Source organism: Pelophylax lessonae (assembly GCF_965119305.1).
Source record: "Pelophylax lessonae genome assembly, chromosome: 1".
Classification (NCBI taxonomy): domain Eukaryota; kingdom Metazoa; phylum Chordata; class Amphibia; order Anura; family Ranidae; genus Pelophylax; species Pelophylax lessonae.
The window spans coordinates 346,094,227-346,117,816 of record NC_138768.1 but is presented as its reverse complement, the minus strand read 5'-3'; the positions used below and the strand labels follow the sequence as shown (position 1 = coordinate 346,117,816).

At 41.0% G+C, this 23,590-nt stretch overlaps 1 protein-coding gene across 1 annotated transcript in view; it reads right to left on the bottom strand.

Moving 5' to 3' along the window:
• The window catches only part of PTCH1 (patched 1), a 113,801-nt gene that overhangs the window by 4,371 nt on the left and 85,840 nt on the right, over positions 1-23,590 (bottom strand). The window contains exons 16-23 of the mRNA XM_082270532.1: positions 23,186-23,328; positions 14,183-14,363; positions 12,927-13,207; positions 9,149-9,286; positions 6,979-7,121; positions 3,726-3,825; positions 2,035-2,289; positions 1,289-1,814 (exon numbers count right to left, since the gene is read on the bottom strand). Of these exons, the coding sequence (XP_082126658.1) occupies positions 1,290-1,814; positions 2,035-2,289; positions 3,726-3,825; positions 6,979-7,121; positions 9,149-9,286; positions 12,927-13,207; positions 14,183-14,363; positions 23,186-23,328 (1,766 nt within the window). The 3' untranslated portion in view covers position 1,289. The remainder of the gene's footprint in view (positions 1-1,288; positions 1,815-2,034; positions 2,290-3,725; positions 3,826-6,978; positions 7,122-9,148; positions 9,287-12,926; positions 13,208-14,182; positions 14,364-23,185; positions 23,329-23,590) is intronic.

Here is a 23,590-nt window from a genome sequence, read left to right as displayed (position 1 = left end):
TGATGCAATTTTAACGATACAAACTGTATGGCTAAAATAGGAGCCATTTATTTTCGTTCGCACTGGAATCGGATCCAATTCATGTACCATTTCACAGGTTGCACTGCGATCTGCAAACCAATCTGGTTGAAACCACTGTGTGATTCTGGTGCGATGCAGGAACCTGCAATGAATCACAGAGTTTCCAGCATCGCACCAGCGTGAATCAGGACTTCAGAGATAGAGCGCTTACAAATGCTTGCTCTAATTAAAGCTCTAGTTTTAGCCAATCGCTATTTATGACACTGATCATATGCTGCGTTACTTCAACTCATGAAAACTTCTGTCTGCCTAGATCCAGCACTGGCACAGACAAAGTCAGGATTGGACACTCCTATAAATATTTCTGTGAAGGATCTCATTTATCCAGGTCATGTTATCTACTATCTCTAGTAGTACTTAGTTACATTCAACTTGACCTGTACTTGCATGCAGTACTTTCTTAAGCACATCGTGCCTGCACTGCAGCGCAATGGTGTGAACAAGGCATACAGGAGACAAGGCATTTTTCCTCGTTCATATGGTGGGACTACGCTGGAACAGCCGCCCAACGCAAACCCACCACATCTGGTGTGAACCAGCCATTAAAAACTTTACATAACAAGTCCAGTTGAATGTGAATAACTATTACCAGCTATCTTAGGAATATTGTTTTCATTTAATAGTGCTGTAATAAAAAAAGATGGTCTACAGTCAGTCAAGATAATAAGGCTCTAGGTGAACGGCATCGATGAGATTTCTTTATATGAACCTAGATAGATGAAAAGCATCTACTGCTCTTTCTCCTTGAGTTTGACTAAACAGTATGTCGCTAAAATATTTCTGTGCCAAATTTAATCGCACCATGTCCCCTTTATTCTATGACATTTTTTCAAAGATCTAAACTAAACCGAGACATGAGGTGTAAATCTTCCAATGGGAAGACTTATTCCTTCGAAAACATTGTAAAAGGGGAAATTCCCCCCCTGACTTTATAAATTTTACTCTTTTGTTTCTCCAAGACAGGCAATGAATGGAAATGTCTCCAATGGGACACAAATGCCAAAAGATAAAATGACATCTAACCTATTCTATCCAAAAAATGTATTGGCCACACATACATGAGATATGATCTGCATTAGTTTGCCTGATCTTTTCCAAAATTTTTAGTTTATGGACCACATTAATAGAACGGTTTCCACTAAAACACCAGTATGGTAAATCAGGTGTTTCACAGACATAGTGACATTAAACAAAGATGTCAATTTACCTTATTTTGAAAAATGTCCTTGTGTTCTTTCTTCACATTCAAAATCTTGCAGTTCTATCACTTCTACTTTTGAGTCCCTTTTTTCATATCGTACATTAGAAGGCACATGAGGGTCCTGGAAAGGTCCATGTTCATCTTCATGATACCCACTGTAGAACGGGTAGTTACCACGAGCACTGTGGCTACACAAAGAAGGATGAACTGCTACAGTAACTGAAGCAGAAGCAGTCACAGTAGTAATAGGCTGGCAGTATGAAGGCACTGAAGCACCTGCTGGAGCAAAGGCAGGTTTCCTGTTCTGTAAGTGGGGTCTTTGCCCTGAGCGTTCTCTGGTATTAGTCCCACTTTGCTTCTCAGCAGAAGATTCAAAAGCGTCTTTGCGAGGTCGGTATGGAGGTGGACACAAACCATCCCTTGGTTCTAACCTCTGATTCCTACTAGGTCGCCACTGTTGCGGAGGTCTGGGGTCTTGATTAGCTTGTATCCTCTGACTTGACTGGCTCTGTCTGGTATCTGGTTGAACAACCTATGAAAATAAAGAAAACGCATATTACTAAAAAGGACAAGAGCTTCATCTCCTACGTCTACAACACGCCTTCCTTCTCGCTTTCCCTCCAGTGCACTGGTTTACGGTCTTGGCATATTGTGGTTGATATTAATGCCCTGGTCTTAAAATTAACAGCAGCACTGAGATAAAAGCATGAAGGTGACCTCATATATTACGCAAATTCCAAACTAATACTCACAGAACTCCTAGGGAAGACTGGGTTTCTTGTGGCCTCCACCATAACTTGATGAGGTGGTACTCCAGCAGACTGTTGAGCCTCATACTGACGAAGCTCCTCACTGATGCCAGATACCGTTGTCTGAGAACCTGACTCAGAATCTGAAGAATCGGATCCTGTGTGGGCTTGTCGTGTGAACACTGGAAACTTCACAATACTTGGTGGAGGAACTAAGCAAGGTGTAGGTAGCCGATCTCTTCCATCAATGGGGGTGACCTGTTTTTTTAAACAAATATTACAGTTATTGAAATACCTCACCTAAATATATTGACTTATCATTACTGTTCATGTTAATTATTTGGGCTACAATATTTAAACATTCAGTACGTAGGCTGCAGTTGTGGACTGATGGTTTGACTACAGAACTTTTGAGTTGCTGAACAAGAGCTAATAAAATAGGCAAGGAATTCTCACTTTCGTCTGACTGTCATTGGTTTCATGCCGGTTTTGGCGAAGGCCTCGTCCACACATGATGGAAAAGCCATGCAGATTTCACATCAGTTTTTATTTATGCATGTTGACATTAGTATTCATGCGTGTCTTTTTTTTTTCCAAAAAGTTTCATGCGTGTCTTATGTGCCCTGTGGTCACGTCCGCTTTTATTTATTTTTTCCTCACTCAGAAAACTTAGGGTCAGGAAGAGCGAACACTATAATGGTGCAGCTTATTTCAATGACAGGAATCTTTCTAATGTATCAAAACACTTTAAATATGTGCATGCTGGATATATGGAATCTTTTGTATTTAGGGGTGTGGGAAGGTTTAATAAGCTTCCCCGGGGGGGTGATCTCCACCACAGACTGCTCGAGAGAGAGGTCTGGTGGATATTTACTCTTGGTAATAGAACCCCTGCAGGTATGAATTCCAGGTGGGATTTGGATTTAGTTCTAAAATAAAATTAAATAATATAAAGTATTGGATTGTACTGGATGTTTTATATCTGCTGCTTCACCCTTGTTTCTATTAATGGAATGCTTTCTTTTTGTTGTAGGGCACATCATCAATCTAGATGCCAGCTTGCACAAGCCTATTGTTATGCATTGTGTCTTTTTGATATGCTTAAGGTTTTCATAGTATAAGCCAACATCCAGTGCCGCTTTTTTCGGTTATCTTTTTTTTATTTTATTGAATAATTGTTTTATTGACACTGCTTTTCCCTCATACAAGGTATGTAGTAAAAATATTCTGTCATTCCATTTGTGAATATGCTGTGAACAAGGCTGTATGACGAAACGCGTCAGCAGTTTTTAATCTTGACCTTTATGTAGCTAAGATTTTCATGGGATTCTGGAGTTGAAGGCTACATCTTTCTTGGAGCTCCACTCAGAAAAAAAACTGTACACACTTTGGAGATTCCTGCGCAGAAAAAAATCTGCAACCGATACCAGTGTTGTGATGTGAACAGGGCACATAGAGCATATTTGTTTTCTTTGAGCCTGTGCAGGAAAATGAACGTCTCTGCGCATTGGGTGAACGAGCCCTCGGTAAATTGGAAGTACAGAAACCAGATACAATCAGGCAACTGTCACTTTCAGAAAGAGGCAAGCACTACAGAACCAAATTTTCCACTTAAAGCGTGGCAAGGGAATGTCAATTAAACCCTGAGCACAAAAACTGCACTGGGCTTAGAATGTGAATAGGGAAGTTCTTACCTCAGGGTAAGGTCCGAAAAACGAGAGGAGAACTGGGAGCAGCACCAATCCATTCAGAACTCCAAGGAGGGTTAATATTGCTAGGACAGCAAAGAAGTATCTGCAAGGTAGAGAACAGCCAATTCAGTATCTTCCTCAGTTTATGTATATCAAATACAATTAGTATAAAATACTTTGTATATTTCATATAATTAAAATGACCTCTGATTAGAACTGTATAAAACATGCATTTATAAAAGGCCCAAACAATGACACAGCAAGACAAACAGTCTGTTTTAGTAACACGTATTTGAATTTACCTCAGATACTGTATTCCACAATTCAGTGTTAGTTTGGAGAAAAGAAAATGGTTATATGGTTAGGAAGACAGAGGCTTGAAAGATTACTTGTATATAAGAAAATGCAACATGTGACTGAAAATTATGGATAGCGAGGAATAGAAAGGAGTGTACGCACGCACGCACGCGGCCAGCCCCATTCTGCCTATTAGCCAGAACCCAGAAAATGATAAATAATGGAAAAAAAAAGGATAATTTCCACAAAAATAGTCTTTACTAAAAAAAGAGAGGGCCACTTCTACTGCTGCTAATCCAATGTGAACTTTTTGTGAAACTTACTATAACAATCTCCAATTAAACCTCCAGTTTGTCAGGTAAAAGTTTTTCTCCTTTTCCCCCTCTTCTGTTATTTAATGACTATACTCCTCTTAGAATTCAGTGAGTTTCAGTTTTACCACATAGCTTAAATTGCAAACCGTTTTGAACAGGGAACCAGCTTTTTGTCCAAGAAAATGCTTTCCATTCTATGGTATGCCTCAGCATTGTACGTAGTAAAAGGCTCCACAATGGCTGAGCTGCATTGCAGGCTAATCTTTTGTTGATCAATTTAGCATCTCTGAATACTCTTGTTTTGAGTCAGCCAATTCAAACATAAAGGCCAAAGTAATGGGGAAAGAGGAGGGAAGTGCACAAGTGCATGTTGTTTCCCACCGCTGAGGCTTATGGTCAGGGATTATTCAGAAATATACAAGGATTATTCGGAAATATTCTAAAAATTAATGTCATTTGGGCACTCTCAGTGTAGCACTTGAGCATGTTAATTATCTGCTTTCTTATGCAATAAAACATGGGAGTGAGAAACTTGGTAAAATCTGTGTCTGGTTCGTGAGAATGAAAAGAATAGAGAGGCCTGCAATAGAGTCCCTTTTTTTCAACAGGTCAGATGTCCCTTCAAAATTTAACAAAAGGGGTTAACCAAGTCTTGGCACAAATACAGCCCTTGTTTTCCACTATCTTTTTTGGATGAAATCCGAACATACAAATAACCTGAATCTGTAAACATCTTGGGAAATCTGAACTCCATTAGCACAATCAGCAAGCCAATGTCCTATTCAAACGCAAACCAAGTAAAAACTTAAAACTGGGATTTGGATCAACAATAGACCCCAGAAACATTTGCATGTCATCCATCTAGCACTAGCATAAACAATGCGATTATATTTCTGTGCACTCTATGTATACAGTGTTTGCACTTTTCCTCCATTTTACTGAAGAACACTGTTTAGCTAATCTTTCTGCCCTCCCAAAAGATTTGGAACTCTGGTATTCCCCTGGAACAAAAAAATAAATAACCCGTGATCACTTCACATCAGTCCCAAAAAAAAAAAAAAAAAAAAAGATTTCACATGAGCATATTTTGCTGGCTACGTTAAGATTCAGGGACTGTGCTGAGTTAATAACTATAGCATAGGGCTTATTAGGATGACACCTCTAACTCTATATCAAAGAGCAGTAAGCATTTAAAAATATACAGGTAAAGGTTAAACAGGTAAGCAGCTGTGGGAGGTAAAGCCCCCCACATCAGCATTTATGTAAAAGTGGAACTTTAGCAGAAAATTAAGTCCTGCTAGATGACTTTAGTCTGGCTCCTTTTACAGGTATAACTATGTAAAACATTAAAAAGAAGTGTCTATACTGTAGAAAAATCTAGAAATACACTGTCTCACCCTGCTCCGCACAGTTGCTAACTTTTAAGGCACTGCCAAGATTGTAGAGGCCGATCAGCTGACAGCCTTAAAAATAAATCAAACCTTCCTATCCTTTAAAATCAAGGAAGCTGCTTCTGTTTGAGCTGCAACTGCCCATGTGATCAGTTGACACCAGACATTTTTTTGGTTGAGGAAACAAGAAAATGTGACAGCAATCCCAGCATTCCAGGAATGTAAAGGTTTTTTGAAACTCTTAAAATCAATGGGTTTAGTTCCACTTTTTGATTTATTGCTGGGGCTCTGGGCTTCAGAAAAATGGCAGCCTCCAGCAAAAAGAAACGGGATCAATGCTGGAGGGAATGTACACTTTCACTGGATATATGTACGGGTTTACAACCGCTTTAAGCAGTTGGGCCTGGTGGGGGGGCAGGGTAGTGGAAGTTAAACGTGCACCTGTCCTTTAATTCTGGTTTTACATTTACCCAAAAAAAAAAATGGCTTATTTATGTGTTCCCCTCCTAAAGTAGTGGCCTCTGTGTTGGCATATAGGTCCATGCACACAGAAATCTTACTATACAACTTTCTTAGGTTATTGACTTTTTTGGGTAACAATTAATTGGATCCTGTATAAAATTGGCCCTACTATGTATGAATGTGAGTTAGGGACCTTAGATTGTAAGCTCCTTGAGGGCAGGGACTAATGTGAATGTGCAATGTAAATGTAAAGCGCTGCGTAAATTGACAGCGCTATACAAGTACCTGAAATAAATAAATAATAAACAATAAATGCAGGTTTGGTCACATGTCTGTAAACAGTAAGAATTGAACAAACCCATCCTCCCCTCAGATTTACTCCTGGGCCTCTTTTTGCCACGGCAGCTGATCACAATGAAGCACTGATACATCTAAGATTAGTCATTTTACAGAGCTCCACAGGTTGTTTGTAATGGAGAGGGATCAATTTCACTGCACTTATCAAATTCCTTCCAAAGAAAACCTCCTCAGAGCTGACAAACTTACATTCTTAATGAAATCCACAAGAAAACAGCCTCCCTCTTAATTCCCTGCAGAAACCCTGAGCACTTAATGCCACCTACTAAAAGTGACTGATGGCTCTGCAGCTCGGCCCACAGAGCGGTGTTTTTTGTGCACATTTATGGAGGTAGAAAAACATTTTAAAATATATGGACATTTATGAAATTGCTACATTTTATCGGTCCTTGTAATTACTTTGTGTTTTCTATAAAGAATAATTGTGCACATTACCTGACAATAAAGTCAAACTCAGAGCCAGCTAACATAAGGACCCCCAGGAGAGTTGAGACGGCTCCATCCAGCACCGGTGCAAACATGTGTTCCAAAGCCAAAACTGCCCTCCGGTTCTTATCACCAATGGCTGTGAGAAAAGCCTGCAGATGTGCAGATAAAAGATATTAACATGGATGCTACAGAAAGCAAATCCTGAACAGAATAGTTAGTGAAATGTATACTAAAGATACCCACACACTTTAATGGCTAAGTTCTTTTTTTTTTTTGTTAAAGGTGAAGGGGTGCGGGGTCCGATTTGCATCAGGTTATACTTTAATATACTTTAACAACATCCAAAATGGTTCAAAGGGTGGCGTTAAGGCTTTAAGACAGGACCACCTTTGCCTGTCACCTGAAGGGCGGAGGCTGTTCTTTTCCAAATGCTAGTTGCCTGGCTGTCATGATACAGAACAGTCAACAATAAGAACTTTTCTTTTTATAGTGACTTAATAGCCGGCAATACACTGCATGGATCATGTGTTAAAGTGGTTACAAAGGCAAAAAGGATTTTACCTTATTGCATTCTCTGCATTAAGATAAAAAACCTTTCAACAGCTGCTTCCACCCCGCCTACCAGCCTCCCCTCACACACTTACCTGAGCCCGATCTTGATCACTTTTTACAGGAGATTCGGCAGCAGTGGGAGCCATTAACTCCTGCTGTCAGTCGAATCCTGCGAGGAGGGAGTAGGGGTGGGGGATGAGTCATGCTGTGTGTCCCTATGTATGCATACAGCCTGGCTTAGGATCAAGCCTGCACGAGCGCCCTCATAGCAAGCAGCTCGCTATGGGGGCTCTTGGAGAAAAGGAGTCCAGGTCATCGGTGGGGGACCCCAGAAAAGGGGGTTCAGGGCTCTGTGCAAAAATATTGCTCAGAGCAGGCAAGTATAACATGTTTTTTTTTTCTCTGAAAATAATAAAGTCTTTGCAACAGCTTTTCACCTTTCAGACACATTTTGCAGACAATTTTCTGAAGCGCTCTAAAAGCCTGTTTTTTTGGTGACAGGAGGAAAGGAAAAATATAGCACTCTGCAAACATGCACCAAACGCTTTAGGAGTGCTTAGGAGGCGTTTGTGGCGTGCTACCATTGATTTAAATTGAGGTGTTTGAAAGCTTTGTAAGTTGTACCGCTTGACAAATGCAGTCATGAGGAAAATGACATCCCATTCACACCAGTGCTATGACTTTGGACATCAAAGTCGCATGACAAGTCGTACCCCATGTTTTCCAATGATAACCATTCAAATATGTGCTACTTCAAGTCGTAGCAACTTCAAAGTAGTTCACTTTGGTCTGAATTTCATGCAACTTGATGGCCATAGACTTCAATGTTAACCCTCAAAAGTTGCATGAACGTTGTACCTGAATGTGTTACATGCAACAGTGGGTCTGACTTTCCAGAGGGAAAAACAAGTCACATCTAAGTTACACCTATCCAAAGTTGCGCAAATTTGCACTCCGTCGGCGCAAACTTTGGAGTCGTAAAAGAGTGAATGGAAAAAACAAAGTATTTCTATATGTGAAACCAATGCCTTTGGCTGCATTCACACTTGAGCGTAGCGTTTTACCGTGATTTGCAGGCGTTTTTGGAGGCAGGCATTGACATCAAAAACGCTGGTAATCAGCCCAAAAAGAAGCTCGTGTACATTTTTCAGCTACAGGCGTTTTGCAAAACGCTCAGATGTGAACAGGGACCATTTAAATGAATGGGGTTTTACTTGTTGGGTGTTTTGGAACGTTTTTTTTGAGCGTTTTTGGAGCTGAAAAACACTCAAAAACGCCCAGGTGTGAATGGAATTATATCTTGTATTTGTTAAAACTGATCTCTTATTTAAAACGATGTACTCCATATGATATGCTAAAATCACAATGTCATCCTAGGAATCTAGTTTATCTCTGACTAAGCAGACAAAACAGCGCAGATAAAATATTTACAAGTTCATTCGGCAAACAAAGATCATGCCATATAAAATCATAGCAACTAGTATAAACAGTGTATACAGAGCACAGAACTATAATAAAAATATTCCCAATGGAAGTTACAGAAAACTAAACAAAAAAGGAGGAAATGGATAAAAAAAAAAGAAAAAAAAAACTACAATATTAAGAAAGCAGAAGCAGCACTTACCAAGGCCACATGTACAGTGAATTCTACACCAATGCCCACTGAGGCTACGAGGATCACCACAGGCACTGCACTTAGCTTAATGCCAATAAGACCCATCATCCCAAACAGCTCCACCGTCATAAGGGCCAGTACCATAACCTGCAAAATAAATAAAAGTCCACATCAGCTTTTATAGGGGCATACACGCTACAGTGCAAAGCAACACAGAGTACTGTGAACAAGACTGCAGCTTTTAATAAGCCCAATGTCTGAGAGGTGCAGAGGTTATAGAACTGACATGAAGAGAATGCCTTGTTGATTTTTCACAGCACATCAGGGGTTAGCAGCTCGCTCTTCAAGACACTGATGACAGTACTGCATTCATCCACAAGAGGGACTGTAAATATAACATTTGACCTTGTTCGCCCTCACATCCCCTAATAGACAAAACTTTGGAGGAACGCTTCGAAGAAAAAAAAAAAAAAAAAGCAACTAGTCTTTTCTAAGGGCATTTTATGTAAAATCCTTACCTTAAGGGTAAAATACTAATATGGGGAGAGAGAAAACCTATAAGTCTTCGGTTACAGTCTCAAGAGTTTTAAAAGAGTTGGAGGGCCTGGTATAGACAAAGCAAGCAGTGAAGAAAGTTCCACTGGTGAAACTGTGGGGCGAGCAAAGACAGAGGGGAAAAGTTGTCTCAGTTTCACACACACATTTTTCATCTAACTTGTTTTACCAGCAGCCCCTATAAAAAGGGATTGTCTTTGGTATTGAGAGAAGCAAGGATGCTGCTCTTTTCAGTTCCTTTATTTTGTGAATCATTACTGAGTAGGTGGTCTGTAAGCTCCTTTTCCCTTGTTCTCCCAACAAAAAGAGGCCATCAGTAAGGACTGACGATAATTGCTTTTCATTTTATTTCACCTTGCACTTTTGCATGTCTATTTTTTTTTTCATCCCGTTTATAAAAACTCAGAGTTAAAAGGTTTAATATCAAAATGAATTGAATTTAAAAAAAAAAACAAAAAAAAAAAAAAAACAGTAAACAGACTGACAAACTAAAGGCCACTTTAGGTTCGGTTCACATTGCCACAACCTGAAAATCGTGCAACTTTGCCAGGCGACTTCCTGGAGACTTAAGTACTACTTTTATAGAAGTATAGAAGTTGCCTTGAAGTAGTACAGGAACCTTTTCTAAAGTCGGAGCGACTTCAGTAGTGCTAATTAAGACCGCTCTCATTGACTAACATGGGATTTCACATGTCACACCACTTGGGGGTCTCACAAGTCGGATCCCAAGTCATGGGGGTCTCAAGTCGGATCCCAAGTCATGGCAGTGTGAACCGAGCCTTATGAGAGCTTCCCCTTGCAGCTTCCTTCTATAGAAAGTAATGTAATACACTTGGTATGGAAATGGCGTAAAAGCATCACTAAATGACGAACTGCCATCTGGACCAGGAACAAGTGTATATGGGATTGCAATGTGTTCTTTTTTATTGGTTGAGCTGGATGGACTTGTGTCCTATTTCAACCTGACAATTCGATCCTAACCATTTACCAATCTCTCAAAATTTTAACTCCTGGTGTAAATGATCAGAGCAGCATTCTAATGGGCCATACACACTATAAGATTTTCTGAAGACTTTTTCCTTTAGATTTACCAAAACCATATAATATGAGGTCAAACCTAAACACTTTCAATTTGTATGCAATCTGGCAGGCCCTTGCACTACATAGAAAAGGTAAATCTGAAGGAAAAAGTCTTCAGAAAATCTTATAGTGTGTATGGCCCTTAAGTAGGCAAAGCTTTCATTAATATTTCCCATGAAACAAATATCAAGTTTTAAAAGAAGGGTCTTAAATGCTACATACAATAGGAGTGGTAGCAAAGCAATATTAAACCCAAAAGCAGATATTTATTATATTGAAGCTTACCAGTTCTTAGGTGTGATGGCTGCATTAGTTTTCTTTTTTCAAGGTTACTTATATTATAATCTGGTGATCCAGCCAGTAAGTCTGTTTTTCAAAAGAACAAGCTCTATCCCATATGTATGAGTTTACAGGGATGGGACAAACCATTTAACACTGGCAGGGGTTCTCACAATGATCTGATTTTATTTGTGTAAAACGTTTATCCCAAAAGGAACAAAACTGTTTGCTGTAACTGCTAATAAAATGTGAGCTGAAGATTGGCTTATATTTCTTAGTGTAATCCATCCAACACTGCCCTCCCACCAGGCTGAAAATGCCGCTGTCCAAAAAAGGAGCCCCCTTATGCTTCTGCATCCAGAATGCAAGCACTTTAATACAGTAGGTGTGCTACTGGCCAGATCACCAGGTGAAAACAGAGAGGAAAAGCCAAAAAGGAAAGAAAACCGACACCGCTACTGCATCTAATGATTGGTAAGCAAACATTATATTACAATTTTGGTTTGGGTTTAATACCACTTTAAAGAGGTTCTCCAGTCATATAATTAAAAAAATGAAAAGTCAGCAGCTACAAAAACTGTAGCTACTGACTTTTAGTAATTAGACACTCCCCTGTCCCAGAATCCAGCCGGTTTCTTCACCAGGCTTCGGTCCCCTGGCTTCACTGCTGGCTGCTCACTGCACACGCACAAGCCATGTTATCAGATCAGTCCCGCAGCTTTCTGGGACCTGAGACATGTCCCAGAAGGCTGCAGGTAGAGGAGGGGGGGGGGGGGTTGAGTTCCGCTCAGATTGTCAAGGCAATCTGACCGGAAGTGGGGGAGCAGGTACCTGTCAAAAACCTGTACCCCCCCACAAGAAAAATGCAATAACAAAACTGTAGGGGAGGTATGGTTAGGGTAGGGAGAGGGAGGAAGAGCAGGACTTCCTTCTCTTGAGTGAAGCCCCACTTTAAGTAAACATTTCAATTCATTCCCTGCTCTTGTCGCAGTCCCCATACATACAATTAATTCGGATACATTTCCTACAATTTAACAAAGTAGTGGGCTATTTTTCTATGTTCAAAGAAGTGCGCATTTAAAGTGAAACTCCCACGTGGCTAAATTGGGGGGGGGGGAAGGAATGGGTATCTCGATATGGCTTTTCGTAAACAATATCCAACGCTCTTTTGTTCTAGTGATATCAAACTGCTTTGGCAGGGAACATACTTGAACTGGGCCATTGGATCAAGTTTAGCCTTTTGGTCTCAGTGTTGCAGAACTTGTTAAGATGCAAGCACCCTAAACTTCATTTTATATTCCCATGTTTATGGGACGTTTCCCGTAATTGCATGAGGTTCACCAGTAACAAATCAGACTTGAGTTCCGCATGTGATAAAGAAAAAAATCTAATCATATCAGTGCAAGAACTTTTTCTATTCCTGAACTGTATGCAGTGTGAACTTACAATGAATTACGGGGAAAAGAAATGCTCGAGTTTGCAGTTGAACAGGCAGTTTACTTATCTTTTGTCGTAATAGATAAATCTGACCGTGTATGACCAGCTGTAATCTTCAAGCATCCTCACTATAACTGTGCTATACCCACATTAAGCAAGAGATATACTAAAACAAATGTCAATGTAAAAACGACATTTTAATAAATGATGGCAGTTGCCATATGTATACACGGGAAAACCATGGTGTAAAGGATTAGCTTTTACTCTGTAGCTGCAAACCCTCCCTTCTCTTCTCCTTCAAAGTCGAATAAACATATCATGAATGATGTAACATACTTTATTCCACCAGAGATCCAGACATAAACAAACCTTGCTGGCTGTAGCAAGAGCTATGCCGAAAGGAATTTGACTGCAACAAAGAACCTTATTAACTTACAATGATTCCAGCAGTCCAGGGGTTCAGCAGGAAAAGGGCACACACCAGGAATGTACAGGCCAAGACCACGCTGATGGACAAGAGGAGCCAATGGCGGAGACCAATATATTGTTCCCAGAAGAGGAATGGGTAGCCGTTCGGATAATTTGACACTCCCAGTCTGGTATAATTGTTGCAAATGGCTCTCACTTTCTCGATAGCTTCCACAAAGTCTGAAGTCTCTCGAAGGTCATTGAGGTAGAAAGGAAACTGGGCATACTCTATTGGCTCAGCTGCACGGACTACAAAAAAAAAACCAAACACGGAGATCAATAATGCTAAACATTAAAGTAGATTGTTTAAAATCAACCCCTGCATGGGCTAGGGAAACCGCAAACACAGAAGGACTAGGTAAAGCTGTTGACAATGACCGAGCCAGAGAAAGATCTAAGATGATGAAAAAGGTCTTTGTTTTAGGAAATTTAGAACATATGATCATTTAATAGTCTGGGAACACTTGATTTTCCATGCTTCTTTTATCATGTAACAGTAACCTCAGATCTACCACAATAAGGGACCAAAAAAAATGATATACAAATACCAGTCAGTCATAATGCTAGCTTTCGGTTACTGTTGCTGTGTGTTCCAGACCCTGCAGGGTCATTCAGTTGACTTGCTAAACATGATTTGCCCTATTATAATCTCAACTATAAATTTTCATTAAGACAAGACTTGGCTGGCTGCCACATGGCTCTAGGGTTTGGATACTGTAAAAGCACTCTTTTTTTGGAATTTTTATACCGTTGCACTTTTGCAAACTGCAACTTTTAACTGCTTCCAAAATCACTTCATCTTACACAAAAGGAAAAAAAAAAAAAGCTGAAAATATCAGAAAGGTTTAGATTCTTAAAACAGAATGGTCTTTTTCTAAACAATTAAGTGTGATGACAATATACGCACTATGGTGCAAATGGTAAAAAATTGGTTAGAGTGTCAGTATTACTAAACTGTTTCCTTACCCTTACTTTATAAACTATATGCATACTAATATAGTTAGACTATTTGTTTAATATTTACCACGCACATTATTCAATTCTGAAACACAATTTTCCCCTCTTAAAAAAAAAAAAAAAAAAAATCTGTCTAAAATTGCTGTCAAATTAAAACAGAGCAGTCTTGAAAAGCGTGCTCGATCTGCACAATGTCATGTAAAAGCAGAGCAGGATGGAGGAAACTGTTCATAAACAATTTAAGGCCAGAAGCAAAGTCCTACTTACTTGTCCTGGCTTCAGGCATGTAGTCTGCTTTGTCATGGATCCACTCTGGTGGATGAGGGCGGATGTTGGCCTGGGAAGCAGCATAGGCTACAGGGTCATTACTCACCCAGGCTGTTAAATAGATGTAGAAAGCATTTGGATGAATGATCCCATCTGCATCCACCAGGCGCTGCTTAGTCAACTGCAGAAGAGACAGAAGTGGAAAGTCGCCACATAAGTGAACTGGAACTAACTCAAGACGTCACATAGAAAGCTGTGGTTTGCTAAGAAGGGCTGTTTTGTTGTATGAAAGCACAAAAAAACAGCAGATTTTCTTTTCTATGCTTGATTACATCAGCAGAAATAACATAAAACGGAATAAAAGAAAAAGTGTGGAGTCATTGCCTATGGTAACCAGGTGTTTGCTGTATTTTCCAGCTTGCATTTAAAAGTAAAAAGGCTAAAGCTGGCCATAGATGGTTTGAATCTCAGCCGGTTCAGCAGGGACCAAATAAGATTCGAGCCATCTATGGGCAGGCTGTTTGTACCAAAGTAAATCCATTAATCAAATTTGGTACGACCAGCATACTGGATTTTTACATGTGACATGTTCTCCCGGCAGGGACAGCTCCCCATTGACCCCCCCCCCCCCACACCCTTACTGGGAGACAATAGCTCCATGTGAGGGATTCCCCCATCAATACCGATGGCGTTGATGGGGGGGAATCAAGCGAATTTCTTTACTGTATCATCTATGGCCTGCCTAACTACCTTTTAGACTACGTTTCATTTTACACTCATACTTTGGGTGCAATATGCAACAGTGCAAATCAGAGATCTATAAATGAATAAACTACAAGTCCCATATCCCACTGAGGCAGACAGACTTGTAGCTCACAACAGAATTACTGCATTTGTAGTCCATTAACACTTCTTCCAGTTCTCCAACTAATGGGCCATACACACTAAAAGGTTTTCTGAAGACTTTTTCCTTTAGACTTACCAAAACCATATAAGAGGTCAAACCTAAACACTTTCAATTTGTATGCAATCTGGCAGGCCCTTGCACTACATAGAAAAGGTAAATCTGAAGGAAAAAGTTTTCAGAAAATCTTATAGTGTGTACCACAGTACAGACAGAGCTGGAAGGAAGAGTCTCTAAGAGCCTAGCATTGCACTCACCATCAACTGATTTCAGTTGCAATGCTTTGCAGATCTACAAAAAAAAAAAACTAAACGCACTTTTTTTTACCCCTTCAAATATATGTTCGTTTATTTAGTAACAGGTGGACTTGGCCTTTAAAAAGAAGAGCTGGAATCTGATTGGTACACAAACCATTGGCACTACCCCCTCCACACGTTTTAAAGGTTATCTAAACCTATCAACAAAAAGGTCATGAATTGCAGGTAACCAGTACTTGGCTGCATTCATTTTCTTATGTCAGGCTGAGTGCCTTTTTTAGCAATTACAGAAAATGCTTGCGGATGTTGGCACTTCCTATGTTGTCACCCCTGGGCAGGAAGTGTATTATCTGCAGGATTTCCAGGTAAAATAAAAAAGCCTGGAAAAAGAAAACAAATGCAGCAACATCCAAGGACTAGTAAGCTAAAATATATGAAATGGTTTAGGTATTAGGTTTACATCAGGAATCGCACAGGAACACTGTGCATTTTGTTGAGATTCACATGCAGTTCTGTTCGGTGCGATTATAGCCTATTCCTTTTGAAGGGGCTACAATCACATCGCAACAAAAGTAGATCATGCACTACTTTTGGAAACACTACCAGCACGCAGGGCCGTCTTTAGTAGTGATTGGACCCTGGGCAAATATTTTCTTGGGCCCTACCAAATGCACTTAACTATTTGTGGGCAATGCAGGCTCAAGGGGAAACTGCTTTGGGCCCTACAACAATGGCTGGACCCGGGGCAGCTGCCCCTTTTGCTCTGTGTTAAAGACGGCCCTGCCTGCACAGTACAAAAGTACCAAGCAATACTTGCAGTTACAGTGAAACCCTGCACATTTGCAAACTAAATTTGGGCTGCCAATAACTTAAAGTATGGGATTAGGTTTCTTTTTATAAATCATACTTGCCTAGGTGGATGTAGCATCTGGTGATGCATCTGTCCCACGATGGCTCTAAGAACTGAGCTATCAGACACTGCTGACCGAACATGTCTTTCCGCCGATCTGAACAGAGAGAAGGCGACTGTTAGCCACTGGCTCTCTGCTACCCCCCACCCAGCACTCACTGGAGTGCTGGGCAGTGGAGGGGATGGGAGATGCCGAGTCAGGTCCCGGTCAAGGGCTCCTGGGTGGATCCAGACCACATGGTCAAGATCTTTTCCCAGCCTGGACCAGCTCTGACATATGACGCGGTTAGCTGAATATAGGTCACAGGAGTGCAGAAGGAACTGCACTCCTGAGATCAACATGAGTAGTACAGCTAAACAAGCTTTGGCTTTTACTTCTCCTTTAATACTGACATTGCTGCAGATGGCAACCGTTGTACGTTTTGAACGCGGTGAGGAAAAATGTGCACGCAACGCGGGTTTCCCGCACCACATTCTGGTGCGACCTGGCCCAAAAACATATGGACATCTCTTCTAAACTAGTTGCTATGGGCAACACAGGCGATTTCCTTTTCTTCTGCTTTTTAGCTCATCCATTTACTGTCTATCCTCAGCGAGCACTGTAATAGACATGACTGACTCCTATTGTGGAACTTATGAGCATTACTTAGGTTTAATGTTCCTGAACACTATACAAGCACCAACATTTCTGAGAGGGGGCCCCTTGTTTCCTTCAGGTTACATAAAACGTATAGGCTCCCATCTGTATTTATATAAACACATTTGCAGATACACCAATTGCGATTTCCACTTTAAGTGATCAGATTCAGAAATGTGATCACATTTCCAAAAAGAGGGGCGAGCGCCATATGATGTTGATTTGTTTTCTTTAAACAAAAAATGATAAACATCTCTGCTTTTTAATTATACTTGAAGTGAACGGAATGGCGATGGATAAACAGTTGCTGCATTCCAAAGAAATATGACTCCCCATCTAACAAAAACATTTCTCTTTTCTTTCCTTTTTCCCCCCCTTTATAATTACACTAGCAACCTCGCTCCATGCTTGAATTCGAGCCCCTCCTGATGGGCCAGCGTGCTCAACAAATGTCTACGGCGGTCTGGGGGGGGGGGGGGGGGGTAGGGTGGTTCTGGGAGGAATGACCAAGCTGGAGGAACATTTTGCAGAAACAAAAGCTGAGCAGGAGGGAAAAAAAAAAAAAGACCTGGCAAACATCCCCCTGCACGTCTGGGTGCAGTTAACCTACGCTGTTAACACTAAAGGAAATGCCACCCAGTAAATGAAGGAGAGCAATAAAAAATAAAACATCTGTATAAATGTTGCGTGTACTTTCCCTCCATGACCTGTTTGTTGACAAAAGTGACCACTGCTTTTTAATAGGATCTGCCATCTGGTTTCCTTTAACCCTTTCCCTGGAAGGAAAGGTTTCTGGCCCGCAAACAGCAGCACCAGTGGGCCCGAACAGGGCAACTTATTAAGTCAAGTGCAATCACAGAACGACAGGCGCATTCACCCAACCATTATGTCTAAAGGCTAAAGCATTAAAAAAAAAAAAAAAAATTTCCTGGCAAAAGTCCACGCTGAGGTCTTTTGAATGAAATGAGAAACAGTGACAGCAGCACAACTCTCTTATTCTTGCCCCCAATGATTTGAAGTATCTGGAGTTAATTAATCGTCTGGAGATGGAATAACAGCATGTCTTCAAGATGTGTCTGGCAACATACACCTCTACAGAACGACCACTAAGAGGAGCGATTCTATTCAAGCCTCCAAAATATAATCCCACACTGTAGCAGTACATTTTACTAGGAGAAATAATTATGGGTTTGTTGCTTCTATGCTCTGTGCTGCAACTGCCTTTAAAGGCCTAAATCATTCCCACCAGCCCTGCCCTGGTGGAGTTTAGAAAATTAAAAAGGTGTATATTGAGTACACCCACTTGGACCAATTTAGGTAAAAGCCTTTTAATCTACCAACATTTATAAACTATGGAAGAAAATGGACTGCACTCACACAGGCACATCGCTCATTCTTCATGAACACTGGGTACTGTTGGGACCTGACCCAAGACCACAGTGCTACAAATAGTGCCACTAGGAAGCGTGCTGAAGGTTAGGTTTAGGTCATGTCAAAATATTATAAGTTCGAATAGAACTATAAGCAAAGTTTTTTTATTTTGGGTAGAGCAAGGGAAGGTTATAACCCCTATCAATTTTTTTGCTATCTGTATCCCAGTGCAGAGATCTCCCTCAACTTCCTGTCCCATAGCCAAACAGGAAGTGCAAGGAAATCCCTGCAAATTAGGGGAATTCTTTGGGACCCTCCCATCAGCATGTCTTTGGTGTATGGGAGGAAACCAGAGTACCCAAAGGAAACTCACAACATGCACAGAGAGAACTTAGAAAGTAGAGATAGCCCCATTGGAAGATTCCCTCTCTAGTTTTCTGGGGACAACCCAAAATTTAGGATTTTCTTTTCCCATTTAATGATAATGTGAAACAGGACAAATGGAGAGGGTGAATCTTCCTAATGGGGGCAAAGGTAGTAATAAAAACAGAGTGGTTCTAATCCCTCTCCCCCTCTATCCAAAAGTTATACTTTAATTACACATTCTTGTTTGGAACAGCCACATTTACTTTCTAATAGACATGGGCTCTGGGATGTTTGGGATCGTAGTCCCAAACCCACCTTCCTGGTCCTGCCAGGAAGTGGACACTGCACAGCACCAATCACAGGCAGTGAGACTTTTCCCGGTCCGCACACCGAGTAATGTCTCACTGCCTGTGATTGGCAATGTGCAGTGTCAGCTTTCTTGTGGGATCGGGTGGGTGGGTTGGGTCTACGATCCCGAACACGCCTGAGCCCATCTCTACTTTCTAAGTTCTTTGTGCCTGTGCGAGTTTCCTTTGGGTACTCCAGTTTCCTCCCATACTTCAAAGACATGCTGGTCGGTTAATTAGCACCTGTCTAAATTGACCCTAGTATGTGTGTGAATACAAGTTAGGGAATTTCGATTGTAAGCTCCTTGAGGGCAGGGACTGGTGTAAATGTACAATATATGTAAAGCACTGTGTAAATGGTCAGCAATATACAAGTACCTGTAATAAATAAAATAAATCCTACCATCAGTTATATACACACACAATCTAAACATTATTATTCAGTACTGTTCTGATAAAATTCTTCCTGAAGAATAGTATATCAATGGTATTGGGTAAGATATATTTTTGGTATTTGTGGACATCTATATGAAAGTCTAACACAGTGAAGACCTATATTTACTAAAAAAAAAAATATATATATATTTTTTTTAAATGCAAAACTGACTTTTTTTTTAGTAATTCCCATCCTCTTGGTTAAAAATATCAGCCTAGGCCACTAACTGAACAATTCTAGAATCCATAGAAGGAATCAGATATTTCAAGCTGACAAGTGTTTTAATCAGTGGTAAATTTCAGTCTGCAAAAGTTTATAAAAAAAAAAAAAAATAATACACCAAGGACCCGCAAGGTTATTTTTGCACACCAAAGTCCATTAAAAAGCTTTAGGTCAAAAACAATCTTACAACACCTTCATTTGTTGGATGAAAGCTGAACCTCATCTAAACAGGAAAAACTGTTAAATTACAAACATGTGAATGGTGTTATCTGCCAAAATGTTAGAGATTCTTTTCAGCCAGACTTCTTATCCAGTCCCCCTGCCAGACAGCGCAGCCATGGCCTGGATGTCTCAGCACTTGTAAGGACTCACCTCAGCACTTGAGACAAGGAAGAAGCTGCAGCACACCGATGAGGGCATCATTCTGCTGTCTCTGTATGATTGCACTGCGCAAAGCAACAGCACCCTGACTGGTGTAAAGTGCTGCCCCTCTCTCTCCTAGTTTAAATCATCTTAGAAGAGTACTTATGCTAGTTTTTTTGGTCAAAATACCATAAATGATTTTTTTTATCTGTCTGGAGTTTGGTTTTAAGTAGCGTTTTTGGAGCTAGTCTTTTTTTAAGCTGCATACCCATTTGATGCATTCATATGAAGTCCCTGCATTTTCACATTAATGTACAAATCTGGTTTTGGGTCACACTTATGCAATCCATACACAGCTCAAATTTTGAGTTGTGGGTGGCCCTTGTTGGCACTACCCAGAGCGACAAATTTTGATTGATAAAAATTGAAAGCGCTGGGTGGAAAAAATCTCTGGATAAAAAGTGACTGCATCCAATCAGACGGGGCCACTGGTAAGTAAATCTGACAGCCACTTGGCATCTGTGGTTGTGAGAACACACTATCCAGCAGGGGAAAATCCTACGTCTATACTGTATAGCTTGGATGAAGGAATCTATTGATTTCTCTCATTAAGCCTAAAGAGCTGAAGTGGGAATTCAAAGGGTATATGGCTATGTGAGTGCATGGAGTAGAGTATGATTACAGGGAGAATCTAAAGGTACCACTTGAGCAGGATTTTTTCACCCCTTCAAAAGAAAAAGACATTTTGCTTATACAGCTCCCACTACCTACATTAGGAGCACTCCACCCTTTGTAGAGGGAGGGCTGCTTATTTGGTAACTAGTCGGGGGCCTTTCAGAATTTCACATTTTTTTTTCTTTTAAATAGGATAATGCAGATTTTTAAAAATGGGGGACCATTCCCCGTTGGAGGTTTACCCACTGTTTAAGAACATATACAAGATGGGGAGGGGGAAAAAAGACAGGTGGACCCAATCGGACTGATCATGTGAAAGGGGCTAAGGCTGCAATGTGCTGCAGTTTACCTGAACCGCAGTGCATCTGCAGCTTTCCTGCAGGTTAGCTGGGCTTTGCCATAGACTTCTATTACAGTACCTCACAAAAGTGAGTACACCCCTCACATTTTTGTAAATATTTTATTATAGCTTTTCATGTGACAAAACTGAAGAAATTACACTTTGCTACAATGTAAAGGAGTGTACAGCTTGAAACAGTGTAAATTTGCTGTCCCCTCAAAATAACTCAACACAGCCATTAATGTCTAAACTGCTGGCAACAAAAGGGAGTACACTCCTAAATGAAAATGTCCTAATTGGGCCCAAAGTGTCAATATTGTGTGTGGCCACCATTATTTTCCAGCACTGCCTTAACCCTCTTGTTCATGGAATTCATCAGAGCTTCACAGGTTGCCACTGGAGTCCTCTTCCACTCCTCCATGATGACATCATGGAGCTGGTGGATGTTAGAGCTCCTCCACCTTCACCTTCCATTTGAGGATGCCCAACAGATGCTCAATAGGGTTTAGGCCTGGAGACATGCTTGGCCAGTCCATCACCTTTATCCTCAGCTTCTTTAGCAAGGCAGTGCTCATCTTGGAGGTGTGTTTGGGGTCGTTCTCATGTTGGAATACTGCCCTGTGGCCCAGTCTCCGAAGGGAGGGGATCATGCTCTGCTTCAACATGTCACAGTACATGTTGACATTCATGGTTCCCTCAATGAACTGTAGCTCCCCAGTGCCGGCAGCACTCATGCAGCTCCAGAGCATGACACTCCCACCACCATGCTTGACTGTAGGCAAGACACACTTGTCTTTGTACACCTCACCAGGTTGCCGCCACACACGCTTGACAGCATCTGAATCAAATAAGTTTATCTTGGTCTCATCAGACCACAGGACATGGTTCCAGTAATCCATGTCCTTAGTCTGCTTGTCTTCAGCAAACTGTTTGCCGGCTTTCTTGTGCATCATCTTCAGAAGAGGCTTCCTTCTGGAATGACAGCCATGCAGACCAATTTGATGCAGTGTGCAGCGTATGGTCTGAGCACTGACAGGCTGACCCCCCACCCCTTAAACCTCATACGTCTATTTCCCAAAGACAACCTCTGTATAGGATGCTGAGCATGTGCACTTAACTTCTTTGGTCAACCATGGTGAGGCCTGTTCTGAGTGGAACCTGTCCTGGTAAACCGCTGTATGGTCTTGGCCACCGTGTTGCAGCTCAGTTTCAGGGTCTTGGCAATTTCCTTTTAGCTTAGGCCATCTTTATGTAGAGCAACAATTCTTTTATTCAGATACTCAGAGTTCTTTGCCATGAGGTGCCATGTTGAGCTTCCAGTGACCAGTTTGAGAGAGTGAGAGTGATAACACCAAATTTAACAGACCTGCTCCCCATTCACACCTGAGACCTTGTAACACTAACGAGTCACATGACACCGGGGAGGTAAAATGGCTAATTTGACCCAATTTGGACATTTTCACTTAGGGGTATAATCACTTTTGTTGCCAGCGGTTTAGACATTATCAGCTGTGTGTGGAGTTATTTTGAGGGGACAGCAAATTTACACCGTTATACAAGCTGTACACTCACTACTTTATATTGTAGCAAAGTGTCATTTCTTCAGTGTTGTCACATGAAGAGATACAATAAAATATTTACAAAAATGTGAGGGGTGTACCTTTTCTGAAAGAGCACCAAAACTCCTGCATTCAGGAGTTTTGGTGCGCTTTTAAAAAGTGCACTAAATGCACAGGATATAAAAGCGGTCTATGGTTCAGTGCAGCTAACCAACAGGAAAGTTGCAGGTGCAGCCAAATAACCCTTAGTATCCCTGGTGATACCAAATGCACTTTGTTTGGGACAGGAGCCGGCGCTAGAGAGGAACCATCAGCTTCTGTGGCTCCTGCACTCTCCACAGCCGCTTGCTTCCTCCGGTGCTGGCTCCATCCACTCTGATGCTCTGGGAATGGCAGGTTGGCAACACGCGATCTGGGCTTGACGACCTGTCATTCCAGAGCAGGAAGTCCCAGGCCACATCAGAGGGCTCTGAGGGCCACTGGTTGAGCAACCCTTATCTACATGAATGTAGAACTAATCATTAAGGAGCCAACAGTTTATATTATTGGTGATCAGCTAAAAACAGAATCCCCAAAATAGTGCATCTAAATTAAAAGGGGTTTTTCTTTGTCTTACCCGACTTAGATCAATCGGTTTATCCGAGTTTCCGGTTTGTATTAAAAGTTTGTAGGCAAGAACCGCATCATCAGAACCATTCTTATAATTGTTATAGGTTATTTTCCCAGCCTCCCATTCACTGTCAAACTTATCTTGCAACCCTGTAGAAAGAAAAAAAAAAAGCGATATTTGTAGAGCTGCAGCACAATACAAGTCATCTTTTATGGCTAATTTGTAAATATGAATTTTGGCACTGCATTTTCTGTCCCGTTTTAGGTTACGTCGCATTACGCTGTAGTCAGTGTAAGGCAGATGGAAAGGAACAGGGTGCTTCCTTTTTATTTTGTTGGTTTCTGGCTAAATTCATTGGCCGGTGAAAAAGCAGATACAAAAAAGGACTGAAGACTGAATGAAGCTGCAAAT